General features: G+C 46.8%; 1 protein-coding gene across 1 annotated transcript in view; it reads left to right on the forward strand.

The window, feature by feature from the left end:
- Nucleotides 1–5,277: 5,277 nt before the first annotated feature.
- TERB1 (telomere repeat binding bouquet formation protein 1) overlaps nucleotides 5,278–20,945 on the forward strand; it is a 50,902-nt gene continuing 35,234 nt past the window's right edge. Inside the window, exons 1-9 of the mRNA XM_075008787.1 lie at nucleotides 5,278–5,368; nucleotides 6,501–6,611; nucleotides 9,544–9,672; nucleotides 12,570–12,701; nucleotides 15,043–15,103; nucleotides 15,199–15,314; nucleotides 15,440–15,562; nucleotides 16,645–16,797; nucleotides 18,706–18,837. Of these exons, the coding sequence (XP_074864888.1) occupies nucleotides 5,335–5,368; nucleotides 6,501–6,611; nucleotides 9,544–9,672; nucleotides 12,570–12,701; nucleotides 15,043–15,103; nucleotides 15,199–15,314; nucleotides 15,440–15,562; nucleotides 16,645–16,797; nucleotides 18,706–18,837 (991 nt within the window). The 5' untranslated portion in view covers nucleotides 5,278–5,334. The remainder of the gene's footprint in view (nucleotides 5,369–6,500; nucleotides 6,612–9,543; nucleotides 9,673–12,569; nucleotides 12,702–15,042; nucleotides 15,104–15,198; nucleotides 15,315–15,439; nucleotides 15,563–16,644; nucleotides 16,798–18,705; nucleotides 18,838–20,945) is intronic.

Consider the following 20,945-nt stretch of genomic DNA (forward strand, 5'->3'; position numbering starts at 1 on the left):
GTGTATATTATACCATAAAATGGAAGATAGGGATTTATATGTAACGTGTGGAATTTGCTTATCCTTTTTTCTTCCCATATTGGAAGAATGCATTCTCTGGGGTATCAGAACTTTAAATTTGCTCACTGACGCTTTGCTGACTCATGTCAAAGCTGAGACTGGTTGAACCAAGATGCTTGTTCCATGATTACCTGCACTATAAGCAGCTAAGCAAAATAACAAACCTTGTATCTGAACTTGTTTCTAGTAAGGCAGTACTGGAGTAATGTTTTACTTGGGAATATAATCCACTAGTGAAAAATAATACCGTCAAACCTGGCTCCAGGGGAGAACGTGCCTCACCGGGCTGTGCACCTTTTGGCAAAGGGGAGAGAGTCCGGGGAGGGAGACGCTGCGGTTCTTATCCCCTTCGCCAAGCAGTGACTGTTGGGTAGCCTGAGACTACAAGACAGGCAGGCAGCGCCCCTCCCAGCCTGCAGGGGCCGCGCTCACGTGGGAGGGTGGGACAGGTGGCGGGAGGCTGGCGGGCCAAGTTCGAGGAGCGGGCTGGGGGACCGGCTGAGCCCCTTGTCGGCTGGGCTTGAGCGCTGAGGCGACGGGCCGTTTTCGTGCACCTGCGCGAGGCGCCGGAGGCGGGCGGGACAAGCGCCCGCACCTCGACAGGCAGCAGCGAGCGTTCCTGCGCGCACCCCGCACGGGCGTCGCCCCGCGGAGCGACAACGTAGCGGCTGGTTTTTCCCGTCCTCCGTGAGGTGACTGCCGCCCCCAGCCCGGGACGGAGTGACCCCGCCTCTTGGCAGCTCTCCGTGGCAGGCGCGACCTGCGCCGCTGCACCGGCGTTGGCTCTGAAGCGCCTAGGGCGAACGAGGCCGCGCGCGAGTCCGGCGCGCTGAGCGCCGCGGCCCGTCTCACGCGCTGTTTCAGCGGCCGGGCAGGAAGTGGCGGCAATAGCTTGCAGCCCGCGGCGCTCGTCCCAGTGCCGGCGCGGCAGAGCTGCTCCTCGGGTGGGTGGGGCTGGCCAGAGCGACGGGCTTTTCCACGGCGCCCTGTAGCTGCTGCCATTTGAGATCCAGAACCCTGCGAGGTGGGAGCTTCTTGCAAAGTGTGTTCCACAGGGACCGCCCCCCCCTTAGCCTAAAGCCCATGAAACTGGCTTAGGTGACATGGCCACCAACGGGTGTCAGAGTGCAGGGTACGCATATGTTTGGAGCGGTCTAGAAGACAAGGCATGTCCCCTCCCTGCAGCTGGACAGCGCAGAGGGGTCAGTGGGCTGGCCCAAAGTGATATTTCCCCGTATCCCTCACCCATATGCTCCCCTAGTAGCCCAATTGCCTGAGCAGGTACAGCAATAGGCAACAACAATGTTTAGATGTACAGTGAAACATTAGTAAGACTGGTATTTTTTAGCCTGGAAAAGAGGACTCTCTCTAAAGGGGCATGTGACAAAGCTCTCTAAAATCATGACTACTGTAGAGAAAGGAAGCGTTAGGAGAGGTAAGTAACCCAAGAACTAGGGGGTCACCAAATTAAATTAATAAGCAGCAGGTTTAAAACAAAATGCACAGTTAACCTGTGGCACTTTTGGCCAGAGATTGTGAAGGCCAAGACTATAACTGGGTTCAAAAAAGAGCTAGATAAGAGAGCCCTACCAAATTTGCAGTCTGTTTTATTCAATTTTATGTCCTAGATTTTTAAAATCACAGACTTCATGAACTCAGCTATTTACATCTGAAATGTTGTGCTGTTTTAATTGTGGAGGACTTGGCTCATAAAGGAGTTGTGGGGTGGTTGCAAAGCTACTGTGTGGGAGCTACATTCCTGCTACCCTTCTGGACTGCTGTTGGCAGGGCTGCCTTCAGATGTGGGTAGCTGGAGTGTTGTGGCTACAGATCTGAAAAGGCAGGGCTGCCACCAGCAGCAGCTCAGGACTAATGATATCATAGAATGATATTGCTATCTTTGCTTCCAGGTTGGATACATTTAAATCACCAAACAAATAAATAAAATAATTGATTTTAATCAAGTTACCAAATACACTACAACTGTGCTTAGAGCACACTTAATTTTGGAGTAAGCCCCATTGAACTCATGGGCCCATTTGATTTTTTTGAGAAAACAAGTTTGGAACAGGGTTCCCTTGGAAAAGCTGAGCTATGCCAAAGTAAGATAGGGAACAGGCTTATGGCATCACCATTACAGCGTGTGGCCATGGTGCTCCAAAATAAGAGGCATGTATTATGTAATATGCATGTAATATAAAATAAGAAAATAGTAGAAATGGAAAACTCTGGCTTTCTCTTTCTGCAGCTTTCGGTATTGTATACTTGAGAGAGAGTGAGAGAGTCTAACCCTAATTAACTAATAAAACAAGCCACAAAGATTCGCTAAACTAAACCTTTTTTCTATCGACATCCAGCTCAGCAAACAGTTTGGGAATTCATTTGTCAGAATACACTTATGCTAAAAGTATAGCTGCAGCAGCTCTTGGAGAATAATGCATTACAAAGTGAATTATTTACATTCCTAACCACTTCATCTACTCACCTGTATCCATATCTACATATGCATAATTTTCTCCCAATAAGCAGTTTTCCTTATAATTCATTCTTGCAACTAGTCCCTGCATCATCATCTTGCACTGCTTAACATGTTTTTGTGAAATGAATTTCTTCACAGTATTCCCCACTAAGCTCTCTTACACCCCAAAGCAATGATAGTTTTTCAGTGGCGCAACGTGTCCCTTTTCTTTCAAGTCCACGCTACTGTTCCTTCCTATGCTGCCTTTGTCCTTTCCCATACAGTAGTCCCTTGAGTTATGGGACGGTTGCAGTTCCTACAGACCCTCACATAACTTGAAATTCATGTAAGTGAAGGGGGGCAGCTTTTTTCCCTGGCAGAACACACATTCTGTGGCCAGGGAAGCAGCAGGAGCACCTGGAGCTCCTTTTGAAGGGTAAGTCCTGGAGGTGGGGAGGGGCAGTTGAGGAGGCTTAAGCCTGGGGTGAGTTAGGATAGTGGGGGGGGCAGGGGGGCTAAGCCTGGAGTGGGTTAGGGTGGCAGTGGGTTGAAGTTGAGCAAGGGCTGCGTGGCCCTATAGGGGATTGAGCTGGAGATGCGTGGGGCTTGGAGGGGGTGAGCAATGCACATTACCAATAACTCGTGTTTGTAATCACAGTTTTTTAAAATGTAACTTCAGTTGAACTGATAATGATATAGGCAGCTCCAAGGTGACAGGTTAGTGCTTTTCAAAATAAATAAATGTATGGGAAGCTGATCTAGGTTTCTGTCAGCCTCATAATATGGCCTCTGTGGAAAGCAGGAGACAGATGCTACAGTTTTCTTTCATTAGCAGAAGGTCAAAAGAGAGGGTGTGTGTTTAACAATAAAAATAGGAAAAGAATGGAAAAAGAGTCTCTCCTGCTTAAAAAAATCACCCTCTGCCTCTTAAGTCATTGGTGTGGTTGACAGATCTTAGGGGATTGGGAAGGTCCTTTACGTGAGCCACTGTGTGAGCTGAAGCAGTGAGGGAAGGGGAGGATCAAGAATTCTTAATGAAGACAAGAACTGTCTTCTTTTAGGATAACACTGTGATACTTCTCAAAGGTAATACTCTGGTGCCACTAAATAGCCATAAAACTGGTTTAACTAAGCCCCTTGAAATTCCCATACTGAGTGGGGGTCTCTACAAGAGTGTTTACGATACCATCATAGGCACCAATTTTGTGGTGCTTGATGGAGCACACTCAGAGAAAAATTGGTGCAAAGCACCCATGGATGCCAAGCCCCATTCTTTGCCTTGCTGCCCCCTTGCATATTGCGCACCAGCCACTCTAATTACCAATTTCTCCCTCTCCCTCCCAGCATTTCTGGGGTGCCCCAAACAGGCGATTTGCTGTCTGCAAGGGAAGAGGAGGAGTGGAGACAGGGTGCCCTAGAGGGAGGAGGAGAACTGAGGTGGGAAGAGGTAGTGCAGGAGTGGGATCATGGCGGGGGGGGGCAATATGGGAGTTGAGCACCCTCTGAACAAGAGGAGAAGTCAGTGCCTATGGATTCCTTAGTGACTTGAGGCCAGCCTTTGTTGATCTGTGGTGCTTCTGGCATGTCTAGAGAAAGGGAAATGCAGTTGGGTCATGTCTATGTGCCAGGAATTGTTAGTTATTGGATTGATTTCTTGGGAACTGTGGGCATTCAATATAATTTATATCCCCTCTCCGTCTGCTCTGATTTACTTGTAGGGGTCTGGACTAATGCAAACTGGCCCATGCATTTGGGGACTGGATCTGTGGCTTTAATCAAAGTTTGTGCTCCTCACTCCTGATTGTCACTCTGAATGGTGCTCTGTCAGACTGAATGCTGCTCTCGTGTGTTTTTAGAATTGCAATTGCAGGTTTTTCTTATTTATGTAAACTATGCTAATTTTGCTAATCAATTAAATATTAAAACCCTAAGTAAAGGAGTTGACAAGAATTATCAATTGCTTCTGCAGTCCATCTTCCATCAAGTATGTTTTTGATCCATACTTGTTTTTAAACCGTTGTAAATATATGTGATGTCAGGTTTGGTTGCTTCTCATTTGTGGGAGTAGTGCTAGAAGGTTGTTGATTTTCTTTGAAAACATGAACTAGTAGTTTTGAAATTGGCCAGTGGTTCAGTAAATCAGAAAGCTGCTGAAGTAAATTGGAAGCCAGACATAGGGGCCGTGTCTACACTAGCCCAAAACTTCGAAATGGCCATGCAGTGAGCAGATGGGAATAAGGGGATTTCAAAGTTGCTGGGGTCCTTTCGAAAAGGAGCCCCATCTGGACGAGTCACACGGCGACGAGCCACATCAATTCCTAAGTACCTTGGCCGCCTGCATGCTAATGAGGCCCTGAATATGTATTTCAGCGCTTCATTAGTAAACTTCGAAATGGCCATTTCGAAGTTTTGGGCTAGTGTAGACATAGCCAGGGAGACAAAATGAGGGAGATTTTTGGAGGTAACGTGTATGAGGTTGGGAGTTTTTATCTTTGTATGAATCAGAATGGTAGAACCAAATTAGTTTGTCTACAAAATAATTGGATAAAAACCCTTGTACTTGCAGTAGTATATTACCTTATAATGATAAATTTCTGAAGCAAATCTTTTTCATTCATGCCAATACTGATTTGGATGTGTGATATGGCATGCAGTTGAAAATTCAAATAACCAGAAGAGGAGAGAGGATGTTTTAAGAAAGTTGACGTGATGGACTTGTACTGTGTGTATGCTTTTTGTGAATATTGCTGATCTGGACTGTTGAGAAAAGTTCCTTTTATTACAGTTGCAGGGTAAGAACAGCTATACAGTTGAAAATGGAAAATATAGAAGTTCAGAACATACAGTGTGGTAAGCTCTCTAAAATCACTTATCATGTCTGAATCTGTTTTTCACTGTTTTACCAGATTCTAATGGTAGCTGAGCTGCTATGGCGATAGACAACTGTTGGATGAATTTCTCATGCCTTGTTACTATACTGATGTATTTGAATTATATGTTATGATGTGTGTGTGTGTGTGTGTGTGTATGTATATATATTAATTAAATAATGTGGCCCCTTTTGTCTCGAGAGACGGTGATTAGCAGTGGTGGTGAGGATCTGTGAGTGATGTTTGAGTCCGCAGCTTCTTTCATGATGTTTTGATGAAGATGTAAGATAAAGATAGTGGCATAATTTCCAATTTTGCCAAACTACACAGTTTCAACATGAAATCACACATGGTTTTGATAATGTTATGTTGCCACATTTATTTGTTTCATTTCACATTTTATAGTCCTTTGAAATCACCAAAGCATAGTGAATTTTAAGAGAAACATAATGGTTGCTATTAACAAAAGTGGTAAAACTGTTATTGATAAAGTCTCCTTGATAGCACACTAAGGGCCAGATTTTAAAAAGTATTTAGGCATCTAAAGATGCAGACGCATGCCTAGCAGAATTTTTGAACATGCCTAGGTATTTAACTTTTATGGGTATTTATATGCGTGAACACTTCTGAAAAGCCACTGTGAACGTTTGCATTTTTGATCAGTTCGATTATACCTTTTCAGCAGTTTCTGTTCTTAGGATGTGGTCCAACTGACTGTGCTAGTTGGATTAGTTTCTTAATTGCTGAGATTGTGTCCTGGTTGGTGGTGAGTATCCTAAACTCCAGTTGTCTTTGTCAAAAGTTCAGGCACCTAGCAGGTCTGAGCCCCAAAAGAGAATTTCTTATACCAAACACTCAGCTTCTCCTGATTTGTCCTTGAAGTTTCTATGTATGTATGTATGTATTTAGTTCATTAACAAACTATGGAAATACAAGATAGATGGTAGTACTATAAAGCACATGCATAACTGTTTTTTCCCCATCAAAATAGAAGATGGTGCCATGTTTTATGACAGTCTTAATGTAAAAATTGATCATCAGTTTAAAAAGGTATATTTCAAAGAAAACATGCATATTTAATGTGAAAGTTGTCTAATTTTTTTTTTTCATAGAGATGAAGACAGATCTGAACTTACTGCTTGAATGTCTTAAATATCAAATGGACAGCCCTGCTTCTCAAAAAGAAGTCTTGGTCACTATTTATTCAATTTGCCAACAAAACAGTAAGAAATATTCTGCCATGATATTTCATCTGGGTATTTGTTATGGCAACAGTAGATTATTTTTTCATAGTACATACTAAGTGATATGCATTTTTAAAATAAAGTCTAGGAGTAATAAGACTTCGTAGAGGTATAAAATTTTGGAAACACTATGGCTGTGTCTAAACTACAAAATAACTTTGAAGTTGCTTCGAAGAAGAGCGTCTACACACAAAACGCACACTCCCTTACTTCGAAGTAGGCTTCCCCCTACTTCTAAGTTAAATGTCTACACATAGTTATCCCCTACTTCAAAGTATGGGGCCAGGAAATGATGCAGGCATGGGGTCGCATGGCCAACAAGTCCTTCTGGGCTTGCAGCCAGCCTTCCCCTTAAAGGGCCCCTCCCAACACCCACATCCTGCACGTGCTCAAGGCTGTCACGCTGCGAAAAGCAGCAGAGCACATTCTGGGGAGAAGAGCCAAACACCATGCCCTTTCCCACCATCTCCAAGGACGAGGTCCTCTCCAACCTGGCCAGCTGGCTGGCCGTGCTGGTTGCCCTTCTCTTCCAGCAATGCAGCTGGATTGCCTGCACAGGACCCAGACTGTAGGCCATGGCCACGGCACTGCTGCCCCTCCTCTGGATCCCCCCGATCTGGCACTGGTGGGTCTTCACCACCAGCACCGAGTGGTGGGACCGGCTGGTGCTGGAGGACTGGAACAACAAGTGGTGGCTGAGGAACTTCAGAATGACCCACTAGATATTTGAAGACTTCTGCCATTGGCTTGTCCAAGTTCTCCAGCATCAGGACACACGGATGCGGCCAGTGCTCCCAGTACAGAAGAGGATGGTCATCGCCCTGTGGAGACTGGCCACCTCTGACAGCCTCCAGTCCATCGGCCACTAGTTTGGCATCGGCAAGGCCACTGTCAGAGTGGAGATGATTGAGGTAAGTATGGCCCCCACCACAGACCCTCCCTGGGGAGAGGGCTACTGGGCAGGGTGTCTCTGGTGGGGAAGGGGCAGGAGGCTGGGGATCCCTAGTGGACGGGGCCCTCCTGGTCAGGCTGTTCATGGACGTGTCTACGCCCCGCAACACACGGGTCATCTGAGGCATCAACAAGGTGCTTCTGCCGCGAGTCATGACCCTGGGGGACCTTGGTGCCGCCTTCACCAGGTTCTCAGACCTGGGCTTCCCCAGTTGTTTCGGAGCTCTGGACAGGACACATCTGGTGATCTGGGCTCTGGAATACAGTGGGGCCGCCTACATTAACAGGACGGGGTACCACTCTGGTACTCCAGGCCCTGGTGAACAAGAGAGGCCATTTCCTGGACACGTGTGTGGGGTGGCGGGGCAGGGCCCATGACACCTGGGTGTTTTCGAATTCGTGGCTAGGAGGCCGGATGCAGGACAGCATGTATGTCCCCCCGCGGGTGCTCCTGCTTGGGTACATCACGATAAGCTGGTGCATTGTGGCCAACGCCACATACCCATTGCACCCGTGGCTCATGTGATCCTATACTGGATGCACCATGCTGGACCAGGACACCTTTTAATGGTTGCTCAACCATGCCAGGGGCGCAGTTGAATGGGCGTTTGAAAGGCTGAAGGGGAGGTTTCTCAGCTTTCTCACCAGGCTGGATGTCAGCCTCCCAAATGTCTCCTCAGTCGTCACGGCCTACTTGCCTTCACAACATTGTGGAGGGACAGTGGGAGCTGGGCCACGGACCCAGGGGCCAGCTATGAGCATCCATCCAGTGCCCCGTGCCATGAGACACAGAAGGGTGGGGTCAGAGTCCAGGACTCCTTGTGCCAGGCCTTCACCCAGGGCCTGCCCTGACCCTCACAGCCATGTTCCATACCACAGGTTCCGCCCACTCTCCATCCCTCACACTGCCCCCCACACATACGCTTTCCCACCAAGCACCAGGGACACGAGGTTAGGGTGAGAACATTGAACTTTAGCATTGGGTTAATAAACTTTTTTGCAAAACAAAATGTGAAACTATTTATAGTGCATGGGGAGAATGGCCCACAGGAGGGAGGTGGGGGGCTAGGTGGGGGGACTGAACTGGAAGGGGGCCTATAGGTGGGGGAAGGCTCAGTCGCCCAGGGGAATGGGGGGCCAGAAGCCACGTTGGCTGTGGCTGCTTCTACTGCCCTGGGTCTGGGGCCCCCTGCCGGGCTGTGACGAGGCCAGGGCCACAGGGAGGTAAGGCTGGGGTAGGGGTGCTGCGGGCTCGGCCTCCGCAGGGTGTGCGGGGGGGGCACTGGGGCTGGGCCAGGTGCGCCTGCCTCAGCCAGCAGCCACCAAGCCAGCTCCAGGTGGGTAGAAAGTGACAGGTCTGCTGAGAGCTAGGCGGCTGCTGGAGGGGTGGCTGTGGGTTGGGCTGGTGAGGGGGCAGCCAAGGCCTGGGCCACAGCATCTAGACTGCCGACCAGGCATACCCACATGTCCCGCTCCATCACCATCCAGTCCAGAGCACTCCGGTCATCTCCCACTTGACCTCCTGGTTGGCAGTCGTCTCTTTGTCCCTCCAGCGCCATCTGCAGGAGGCCCTGCTGCAACTGTGGGGGGATGCAAGCTGGGGTGATGGGGTGGCTGTTTCCTTTAATATGGCCAGTGGGGACCATAGCGCCCTCTCAGAGCTGACCAGAGTGTCTCCGTCCTCCATAGGGGTCCACCTCCCTGGCGGACTCCTTACTTCGAAGTAAGGAGTGCAGAGAGTCTACACACACTTAACTTCGAAGTGAACTTCGAAGTAAGGGAAAGTGTGTGTAGATGCTCTGCATGCTACTTTGAAGTAGCAGCTTACTTCAAAGTTAACTTCAAAGTAAGTTTGTAGTGTAGACACAGTCTATGTATTCCATACTGCTCTGAGTGATTTTTTTTCATTCACAAATTAGTAAATTTCCCTTTTTGCTTGTTGTGTTTGCATATGAAATAGGTGATGCAAGTGATTATTTCCGAGAGATTGGTGGTTTGATGTTTGTAAATGACCTTGCAAAGTCAAGTGTGCACTCCATAGTAAAGGAAGCAGCCTTATTTACATTAGCAGTTGTAATGGAGAGTAATGGTAATGTATAATTTTATTTATTTTTCCAAGTTCCAGATCACTGCACTTTATTGTTCTTGAAAATGTAACGTTTCCTCCACTGCCTATCTTCCAGCCAATGATTTAATGCAGTATTAGATACATTTGTTTATTAGGTCACACCAGATACAAGCCTGACTAATGAGACCAGATTTTTGGCTCTGCTGTTCCATACCTGCTCCATCATGGAAGCTCAAAGGGGACACAAAGCCAGCTTGAATGCCTGTGTGAGAAATCCTCTGGTCTGGGGGAATCCTTGGGTGGAGTGGCTGGCACTGCATTACCACCTCCTCTTATTGGGCCTGATGCAGAGAGTGGGGCTGGGCAAAAGCACCATGGTGCACCTTTTCAGTCCCCCCTGGGATGATGGTCTGAGATTGCTCTCTATGGCTACGTCTACGCTACGAGATAAATTTGAATTCGTTAATATCAATTTTGTAACACTGGATTTTATAAATTCAAATTTGACTCTTCTCATCTTCCCACGTGCTCCTCAAAGTTTACTTATGGCTGCCACACTTAATTGTAAAACATCAACTGCTGCAGCAGTGCATTGTGGGAACCTATCCCACAGTTCCCTTATCCCTGTAGCATGCTGGGCATGTTTGCAGATGTGTCATATCATCTTCCCACATTACATTGCTCTCATTCCTCTCCTGTGGTAAACAAATGTCCATTTTTCCAGTCAGAAGGAAGGAAAAGTAGGTCATCAACAAAGATGGCAAAGTTAATGGAAGTCTTTTTCTTCTGTAACTGAATTATCAAGGATTTTGTAAAAATCAGCAAGTGTGTATCTTCTCAACTGGCTTCCTTGATTGCATCTGATCCCTGAAAATAACACAGGGACAATGAAAGCATGAAATAAAGAAACAAAGAAAGAGTTGATCAGTAAAGTTTTTGAAAAAAGAGAGTTGCTGAGGGGAAGGTATTGGCTTCCCAATTCATTATACAGCTTCTGTGCACAGACTGTGTTCTCAACTGCTCCTCCACCTGTTCTCTGTGAGGGGGTGCAAAGTTAGAAGAAAGAGGATAGAAAAAGCTAGAAAAAATATTTTTGTCTTCCCTCTTCACTACACAGAAATTGCCAACGTGGGGGATAGCAGCAGTGTCCCAAAAATCTTAGCCGCTGGGGGAGACTTCCCCCCAGTGGCAGCAAGCCCCAAGAAATCTTAGGTGCCAGGGGAGACTTCCCCCTCCAGTGGCAGCTAGCCCCTCAGGTCCTTGTTGGGGTGGGGAGCATGGGGGAGTTTCAGTGGGGGCGCCAGTTGAAGCAATCCACCCCTGTGGCTGCAAGCTCCCAAAATTCTTTTCCACCTTTGGAGCCCTAACCACGTGCAAGCTGGGATATGGTGCTGCCTGGCAGCATGGTCAGCATTGAACAGCAGGCGTGTCCTTTTATAGGGTCAGGGGGTACCCACATGATGTGGTTGAGTTCAGGAAAGACCCCAACTGCGTGGTGCCTGTGGGGAAAAATGGAGGGTACACACAAATGTAAACTGCTGAGAAGTTTCTTGGCCTCTTATACAAGCATAACCCCCACAACAGCCTTGCTGCCACATGGCGCCTAGCAGCACAGAAAAAATACCAAGTGTGGCAGAACCAAGAACTGTGGGCAGGGGCTATTTGCAATGGGTAGAAGCGCTCACAGCACTAATAGCAGAGAAAGATGGACATTTCTCAGGCTCCATACAATCATGAGCCCACAGCCACAGGCTTCCTGGTCCCTATTTGAAATTCATGGTCTTCCTGTTACCTACTACCTGTTCACCTGGAGAGCAGCGGCCAGAGTGGAGCACTGTGGGGCATTGTGGGTTACATACGGGCACCTCTGGAGGCTCATAAATTCTATTTTAAGACATGGCGCTTCCACACTGGCCTGTATTCGGCCTATTAAATGCAAACTTGGTGCTACACCCAGCAGGTACTGATGATATTGTATCTGTATTAGTGCTCCGTAAATCGAGCTAATGGTATTTACAGTGAAGACAGTCACGTGGAAATATCGAGCTAACTGCCTTAAATTTGAATTTATCTTGTGGTGTAGATGTAGCCTATCATACATTTGGTCAGGATGCCCCATAACTGGATTATGAAGCACCAAACAGCTCTTTTGCAGCCGGCTTTCATCAGCTGCACCCCGGAACATATTGTTCACAAGTGAAGATCTAACCAAAGATGACCTACAGGTTACATTATCAAATTATATTGACAATTACTGACAGTCCTTTTCAACATTTATGTGGAGCCACCAGGCAAACTGATAGAACAATATAAACATCAGCAATATGCAGAGAAGCACGTCTCTACCAACCTTACCCCATATGATCACACTGCTACCACCAGGGCAGCCCAATACTTGGATGAGAAGCTAGAAACTACAGTCTATCTAGTAAATGTTAAACTTTTGTTAGGTGAGAAGAGTTTTTCATCCCTATGTCTTAAAACAGATATCCCAGAACTTGTAAATTAGTGCCATGTCATGAGAAGGGAAATTGGAATGGGATTTTTCAAGTAGACCTGATACTTTGTTCCATAAAATGACCCAATTATCTTTTTTTGTGTGTATCACCTCTGTTCATTAGTGGAAAGGTTAGTGTCAGTCACATCTATGGAAGGGTCAAAAGATTTTTCAGCCTGGCTCTGAGTGGCATTGATTGGGGGAAAAGAAGAGAAGAAACTTGCCTTATAAATAATTAATGACATGAAATATTTAACTTTTAATATCTAATTCAGTCGCCAAAACTTTTTCTCTCAACAGCATTTCAATCTGTTTATTTTAAACAGAATGGTTTTATAAGTCTAATTTGTTGGCTTTATTACCTAAATAAATGAAAGTTGCAAATGGTTTACGAGTAATTAATAATCCTTTTTGGTTTCAGTTTACTGTCAGCAAACTTTGTGTACATCTGAGTTTTTTGAAGACCTAATTTCCTTCTTAACAAATAAGGATTCTGGTATGACTTTGAAAAGAATGTCTGTTTATGTTATATTAGTGCTGGTTTCAAATAACAGTAAGTACATGGCTTTCACTTGTAAAAGTACCAGTAAGTTATTAATCCTGTGAAACTCATTTCAAAACATACTTCTGTTTGTCAGTCCATACTATTTATCATCACTTCAAAGTTCCATTAATAATTTGTAAGAATACTATATAAAGATTGTGACATGTAATTGAATTTTAGTTCACCTAAAGGTAATCCAAGTAGATTAAACATTAGATTTTTTAAAAACATCTGAAAATACTCATCCCTCGTTTGACGAGTACTTGACTTATGAGTACTTGCTAAAACAAGGGAGACACATAGGCTACATCTACACGTGCCCCAAACTTCGAAATGGCCACGCAAATGGCCATTTCGAAGTTTACTAATGAAGCGCTGAAATGCATATTCAGCGCTTCATTAGCATGCAGGCTGCCACAGCGCTTCAAAATTGACATGCCTTGCCGCTGCGCGGCGCGTCCAGACGGGGCTGCTTTTCAAAAGGACGCTGCCTAATTCGAAGTCCCCTTATTCCCCGCGTATGGAGCCGAGCTGGCTGTGGGGTCATTGGCCGGGGGCGCAGGGAGACCTGCAACCCTGCAGCTGGAGCCGAGCCGGCCACGGGGTCCCTGTCCGGCAGCTGGGGAAATCCACAGCTCCCCTGCCCAGTCCCAGCATTCCCCCGCCCACAGCTCCTCACAGAACCCCCCCCCCGCCTGCTCCCAGTGCCCACCCCATCCTGTTCCGTTCCATTCCAAACCCCCTGGCCCCCCTGCACTTCCCCCCCAGGTACCTCTGGTGGAGGCAGGAGGAATAAGCCGCCATCTCCTCCACCTGAGCCGCCTACAGATTTTAACCCACCCTCCCTCCCGCTCATGGCCCCAGACTGTCCCCAGCCTTTAACCCCCTCCCAACCTGAGGTTCACTTACTTTTCAAAAGCAGTGCCACCTGCTGCCACTCCAAGCACTTAGAACCAATTGGAGTCTTTTAGAAGTATTTTAATAGGAATTTAGTGTCCCTCTTACCAGTTTTCTCCTATGAGCAAAAAGTTAGGAACCAATTGTGCTCCTGTAGCGAGGGATGAGTGTACTTTATTTTATTTGTGTAAGAATCTTACATGTAGTTTTTAACGAAATATAATATAAAATGAGGGCTTCTCAGATTTTGTAGAGAAATTGAAACATAAGAATTGATCATTATTAATTATTACAATAAACTGTTCCATATCTGGCAACCCTGGGACCAGGAGGTTGCTGGATATGCAAATATGCCAGTTAATAGAGAGCAGCTGGGAAGGTACAGGCAGGGCTAAAAAGAGGCAAAGCTGTGGAATCTCTGAATGAGGCCAGGGTAACACTGGCAGTGCTGGGGCTGGGCAGCCAGCTGGGGCTAGGGCAACACTGCTGGGGCCAAGGTAATGACGGCAGGGCTGGGGTAATGCCAGTAAGCTACCAGGGCTAGGAAGCCAGCAGCACTGGGGTTTGGTGAATGCAGCAAACTGTTGGGTGGGGAAGCTAGTTGGGCCTGGGGTAATGCAGCAAGGGCCAGGGTAATGCCAGCAGCACTGGTCCAAGGGAACACTGGCAAGCTGTGGGGGCTGGGAAGCACCAGGGCCGGGGAGTGCAGGCAGCAGCAGGGTCAGGAAGCTGGCCAGGGTATGGGGGAATGTTGGCAGCTCTGGGAAGCTGCCTGGGACTAGGGGAACTCTGGCAGTGATGGAGTCAGGGGAAAGCGGCATGTTTGTGCCAGTTATCTGAGTGTTCCAGTTGAATGAATATGGGATGAAAGAGAGTTTACTTTATTTGTATTACAGTAGCACCCAGAATGCCAAAAGCTCTGTACAAACTTATGGTTTAAAACACTAGGGGTGCGTCTACACTAGGAACTAACTTTGAAGTTAACTTTGACGTTAAGCACTACATCAAAGTAGCCAATAGAGAGTCTACAAACATTTTTCTCTTACTTCGAAGTTCAAAGTAGGGAGCCCAGCTTCAAAGTCCTTACTCTATTCCCAGGAATGGAATAGTTCCCTACTTCAAAGTTTAACTTCGAAGTAGGGTTTGTGTAGATGCTCTACTTGGAAGTTGCTTACCTCGAAGTTGTACTTCGAGGTAAGCAACTTGGAAGTTATTTTTGTAGTGTAGACCCAGCCAAGGTAGCGATTAAATTAGAAGTTGTTATAGTTTATAAAACTAGAAGGACATTGTTACTAATTTTTGTTGCTATACAGGTGAGGATGTAAGTATATTGTTGTTAATACATAATTAGTATATGATGTGCTCAGGGAGCTTAAGTAAAACTGAACTGTATAAATAACATGCCAAGTATTAACTTTATTTAAAATTATTTATTATCTCTGCCAATGTATAGAGAGTGGACAAAGTCATATCAGAGAAACAGGCTGCATTGGTGTTCTTCTACAGTTATTCAGGTAAATAAACAGAATTTCTGTTGATATAAAATAAAACAATAAATTTCATTGGCCCTGAGTCATTCTTGTCATCATGTTTGCCTTTCTCTTAACAGAACAACTCTTTCAATATCTCAGATTAATCTATCAGAGGAAAGTGTTAATCAGCATTATCAGTTGTGGTCTTCAGTTTGCAGTACTCTGTGTGCATGTGTTAATAATCCTCAAAATGGTAACTATTATTAAATTAACGACAGTAAACATGAAAAGAACACTTTTAAAAAGTAACATTTGGCTTCCAATTTTTAGCATGTCTATAAACATAACCATATATTACATTTAAATTTTTGTTTACAGAAGACAATCAAAACACTTGCTCTTCAGTTTTTCCACATGCAAAAGACTGGCTCCAAAATTGCGTAAAGCCTGAGATAGTTCGTCCTGTTTGTTCATTTGTTGGACTCACAGTGGCTAATAATTGTAAGTACATGTCATCCTGTCTACAATTTAGATTTCATGGAACATTTGGAAAAGATAATTAACTTTTAAATTTCATCCTACCCCCAGATTCATTCACTGATCTTCCACCTTCTTTGTAGAAGGTAAGGATTAGCTGCCTCTGTGGCATTGTCCCTTCTCCTCCAAGTCTCGCAAAGGACACTTGCAGGTCCTCAGTCTGCACTGAGTTAAGACATAGGGTGAGCAAGGGGGCAGCGGAAGGCATTCACATCATCCCCCTACTAGTCTCATGGAGACTCCTAGACAAAGGAGTGTACAACAGCTCCTCGGCTGTTGTAGATCAACTCCATTGGAGTCATTGTGCTTGAACAAAGAGGTACAGTGCTTGGGGGTCAGTTAGTCATAAATCAGTTTACTTAGCAGGGTCTGGCTTGTGAAAATGCCTCTCTATGTGTATATTTCTCTTATAAAACCTCTCTTAGAAGTATCAACTGTAATTAAAAATTTGCATCAAAGGAATTATTGCTGTAGATTCTATTTAGTCATTTTTTCTGCAACCCCGTACAGACACATCCCTGCACCCTCCATCCTGCCTAGACCCCTTATCCATACCCCTCTCCTGCACCCTTCCTCACACCTAGATCCCACACTCCTACCCCCACCCCCACCCCCTCCAGCACTGGACATCCTGCCCAGACTCCACACCCTCACTTCCAACACACGCCTGAACCCTATCTCTTGACCAAACCCCATATTCCCTTCCCAGCATGCTCACCAGCAGCCCCTTCTTAGGCACTGAACCTCTCCTTTTTGGCCCTTACCCTATGATTAATGACATCAAGCAAAACACAAGTACATTGTTTACTACTTACATGTCTGTATTATGCCTGTATTTTTTTTATAATTCTTATTAAAACACATTTCTAAATTTGCCATCTCTCATACATTATATTTCCAGTTTTGATCATGTAATATTGACGGAATTGGAATTGCATTAGACGGCAGGAAAATTAGCATGCACACAAAAATAATTGCCACTTTATTCATATTGTTTCAGTTAATAGAGATATAAATGTTGACATTCAGTATTTTTTTTCCTTAAGCACGTGTTCAGGAATACTTTGTTTCTGTTGGTGGATTGGACATTTTAGCTGAACTACTTATCAAGCTGGTCCATGATTCAGCTAGAAGTTATGCAGGTGCTAAGCTTGCAGTAGTGGTAACAAAGACTCTGGATGCTTGCATTGCTGATAACCGTGAGTGAATAGATCCCAAACATTTTTATATATGGCATGTTTCCCAAATGGAGTTCCATGGAACCCAGGGGTTTCGCGAAGTTAAAATAAGGGTTCTGCAAGAAAATTCCTGTCTCTCTGCTGCTGAAACACTAGGACTAAATTTAATTGGTTTAACAGCCAGCAGGGTGGCAGAAGGGATCCAGCCATTAAACCAACTGAATTTAGTTCCATTATTTCAGCAGTGCAGGGTAGGGAGCTTTAGAGTGTCCCTCACTCGTCCCGCTACCCGAGTGGCTGCACCTCTGCGGTGAGCATGGCTTGGTTCATCGCCGCCAGCGAAATACCTCCATGCCGGTGTTCCTTCTGCTGGGCGCACGTGGCCGCTTGGTGTAGGTTCCCTAGCCATCGCCATGGATGAGTTAGTCCCAGGGGCCAGTTTGGGGCTGAGGCAGGTTAATCCTGGGGATGGGAGGTGGGTTTGGGGTTGAGAGGGGTTAGGCCTGGGGATGCGGGAAGCGGGTTTGAGACTGAGAGGAGTTAAGTTTGGGATTGAGGGGACAGGTTTGGGGCTAAGAGGGGTTAAGCCTTGGGTTGGGGGACGGGTTTGGGGCTGAGAGGGGTTGGCTTTGGGGATGTGGGATGGATTTGAGGGCTGAGGTGGGTAAAACCTGGAGATGGGGAGCAGATTTGGGGGCCAAAGGTGGGGGGTAGAGCCTGGAAATGGGGTTCTGCAAAATTCTTTTTAGTTTAGAAGGATTCTGTGGCCAAATAATATTGGGAAACACCTGATACATGGTATTTATAGAAAGAAATCATTAGGGATAATTTCACAAGAAAAATATGTAGGTAGCCATGAAATGGCAAGTAAGCATGCATGTATTGCACCTGTGCAAAGTACAGCTTTAGACGTCAAAATCACCTAAATACTCACCAACTGAAATTAGAGTGAAGAGGATGCAGCTGCACCTGTTCGGGTTTGCAGAGACATGCAGGGATGTGACTAACAGCTTGATTTTCAAAGTGAAACAAATGTAGGAGCCCCTACATCTTGGGAGATGCTTGACCTTTTTATAGGAAATGTATCCACTTGTTCAGGAAGAACCTTATGCCTAGTAAACCTGAGTTAGATCTTTTCATGTCCACTTCAACTGTAGTGAGCTCCCTGTGTGGAACCTGGTGAAGGACTTGGGTAACTTTTCCAGGAGCATGCCCCCACAATGTGTTACAGAGCCCTGCTTTATCAGGGCTTCTCTGCAGCAGGATTTGGGGAATAGGACAGTGCTGGGGCTGGGAAAGAGTATGTACAGGACTGATCCACTGTAGGGAGAGGATATTGATTTAAAATGTTGTGGTGAGGGTGTGAAAGCAGGGTAAAATGGGGGCAAACCCAGGCTGCGGCCACACTACCCCTCCCTTTTGGAAGGGGCATGTTAGTGAGGCACAGGGGCTGACATGAATATGCAGTGCCTCATTAGCATAATGGCAGCCGCGTGCGATTCGAAAGTGCTACTTTCAGAACACACGCCACCTGTGTAGACTGGGCCTTTCGAAAGGACCCCCTGACTTCAAAAGCCTCTTCTTCCCAAAACCAAATAGGAAGAAGCAGCTTTCAAAGTCAGGGGGTCCTTTCGAAAGGCCCCGTCTACACAGATAGTGTGCGTTCTGAAAGCGGCCCTTTTGAATTGTGCATGGCTGCCATTATGCTAATGAGACACTGCATATTCATGTTAGTGCCTCATCAGCGTCTTTCGAAGTGCCTATTAACATGCCCCTTCCAAAATGGAGGGGTAGTGTGGCCACAGCCTTAAGGTTTCTTCATGCATATGGAGGACACCCTGAAAAAGAAAATGTATTTTTGTTGCATTGTGTTGTGTATAGACTGTTATAGTTTAATCTTTATATTTTTAATTTATTTTATATTATTAGCTGCCATTGGTGATGTCCTGGGAAAGTATCACATTGTATCTAAGCTACTGAGGCTGCTAACTTATGACACTCTGGATTCAGGAGAGAAAATTAGTATTATTCTTACAATTGGTCATTGCACAGAAGATTGTGGTAAGATTCTGCTTTCTTTTACGAATTTTGCTTTGGCTTAAACAACCATTTCAGTACCGCACTCCTCGGCAGTTTTCACTGACATTCTGATGTTCCAAAACAAAATTTTATGAAATAATATACTACAGTAGTCAAAGAAAAGTGAAAGAAAGTGCTTTATTATTTGTAGTGTTCTATCTTTGATTTTGAAAAGCTGTGAATACCACATACAGCATCTTCAAGAGTTAAAAAAGTAGAATCTTGTGAGCTCTCAAGGGACCAATTCCTATTCACTCTTTCAAGCTATGTCTATGCTAGACGGTTTTGTAGACAAAACTGGCATTTTGTCAACAAAACCTGGGAGAGCCCAGATTCCCAAAATGTTCTGTCAACAGTAGGTCAACAGAACACAGCAGTTTTACTGACAGTCTTACCCTGCTCACCACGAGGAAGAATGCCTCTGTTGACAGAAATCTGTAGACAGAAAGCCTGTCTGGATGTTCTGGGGGGCATCCTGTTGACAGAAAAGGCTTCCAGGACACAGCAATCAGTGCCTGATATGATTCCTGCCTCCTGTCCTTCTTAAAGCCATAGGGAGACCCTGTGGCAGAAACCTGAGAGCGTGGAAGCAGCAGAAATACCACCTGTGGTCCCCAACGCCCTCGCAGCCATTCCTTTCTTGAGAGCCGTTCCAAATGGCAGACAACCAGCCACCTCAAGACTCCCCTGGGGCCCTCGAGGGAGCAGTCTGAGGGGTCCCAGGAGCCAACCTGGGGCACCAAGAGGCAGACCCTCTCCTAGTCTGGTGTTGTGGTTCAGGCCCTCCTGGGCTTGTGGGGTGAGGAGGAGCTATTCTGGAATCCCAAGGCAAAGTGCCATAATGTCCCCACGTATACCTTGATGGCCACCACCCTGGTGGAACAGGACCACCCCTCCTACCCTACTGTAACATGCAGAAGGTCCGGGTGAAAATTCAAGAGCTCCAGCAGGGGCATGTGTGGGCCCAGGACGGTGGCCAACATTCCAGACAGGACCTGCCATCTGCCCCTACTATGATGAGCTATGACACATCTGTGTGGGGGGTCACAGCATCCCCACACCTTACCATTGATATGGCCCCCTCCACTGCAGCCAAAGCACTACCACCACCAGGAGGAGGAGGCCTCTGAGCCCCATCCCTCCTCTGGAGCCGGAGGCAGATATGGCCTTGGAGGCCAGCAGCAGCACTCTGGTCATCACCTTGGAGCCTGTCCCCACCAGACAGGCCACCTCCCAGGCTACGTCAGTGCGGAGTGAGGGTCCCGTCAGTGAGTACCCTGCACATTGCCCACTCGGCTTGGGTGGAACCTCCTGCTGCAGTCCCGGCATGTGGAACCATGTGCAAGGTAAAGTGTGTGCCACCCAAACCCAGCAGGTGGCCTCTGGACACAGGCGCCAGCCTGCTGCTAGCCTCACTGGGGGCTGGATGAGCCGCGGGACCTGGGAGTAAGGGGCTTCGCCAGCACCTGCAGTGGCTGTAAGCGGGCTAGCCACAAAGGTGACGGCCTGACCTCAGACACATCAAGCAATGCAGTTCTTGGCACACAGGCATGCCCTCAGGTGCAAGGCAGCACCTGTTCCCACAGACTGCACCACAAGCCGCAGCTGTGGGTGGGTCCTCCCTTGGGAGGGCCAGGCTGCTCGCAGCTCACATGCCACCCAAGAGGGGACCCTTATGTGACCAGACACCCCCTTGGCCACTAGCCCATTCCTGGGGAAGGGGGTGCAGCAGTCAGCACAGTGCTGGAGGCACCACAGAATCCCCATGCATCAGAGCCCATTGTGCAGGCTACACATGGCTTTGCTCCTGGGAGGTTCCTGTCCGTTGGCCCAGTGGGTATTGGTTGCTGCTCATGGTGAGGGGCAGGGCCATAGGGGCTGTGTTGCGTGACTGACTCACCATCCCGCCTCCTTGTCTCCCTTTCTGTTGGACCTGCACTGTCCGAGGGCTGGGCCAGCGCCATCTCACCACCAGGGCGAGCCAATCCCACCCCAGCACTGGTGTGGACCTGTCACCACGTTCATGAGGACCTCCATAATGCCATCCTCTGGAGGATAACCGAACGTGCCTGCCTCCATTCTCCAGCACA

The sequence above is a fragment of the Carettochelys insculpta genome, chromosome 14 (assembly GCF_033958435.1).
Source record: "Carettochelys insculpta isolate YL-2023 chromosome 14, ASM3395843v1, whole genome shotgun sequence".
In the NCBI taxonomy this organism is placed as follows: Eukaryota; Metazoa; Chordata; order Testudines; family Carettochelyidae; genus Carettochelys; species Carettochelys insculpta.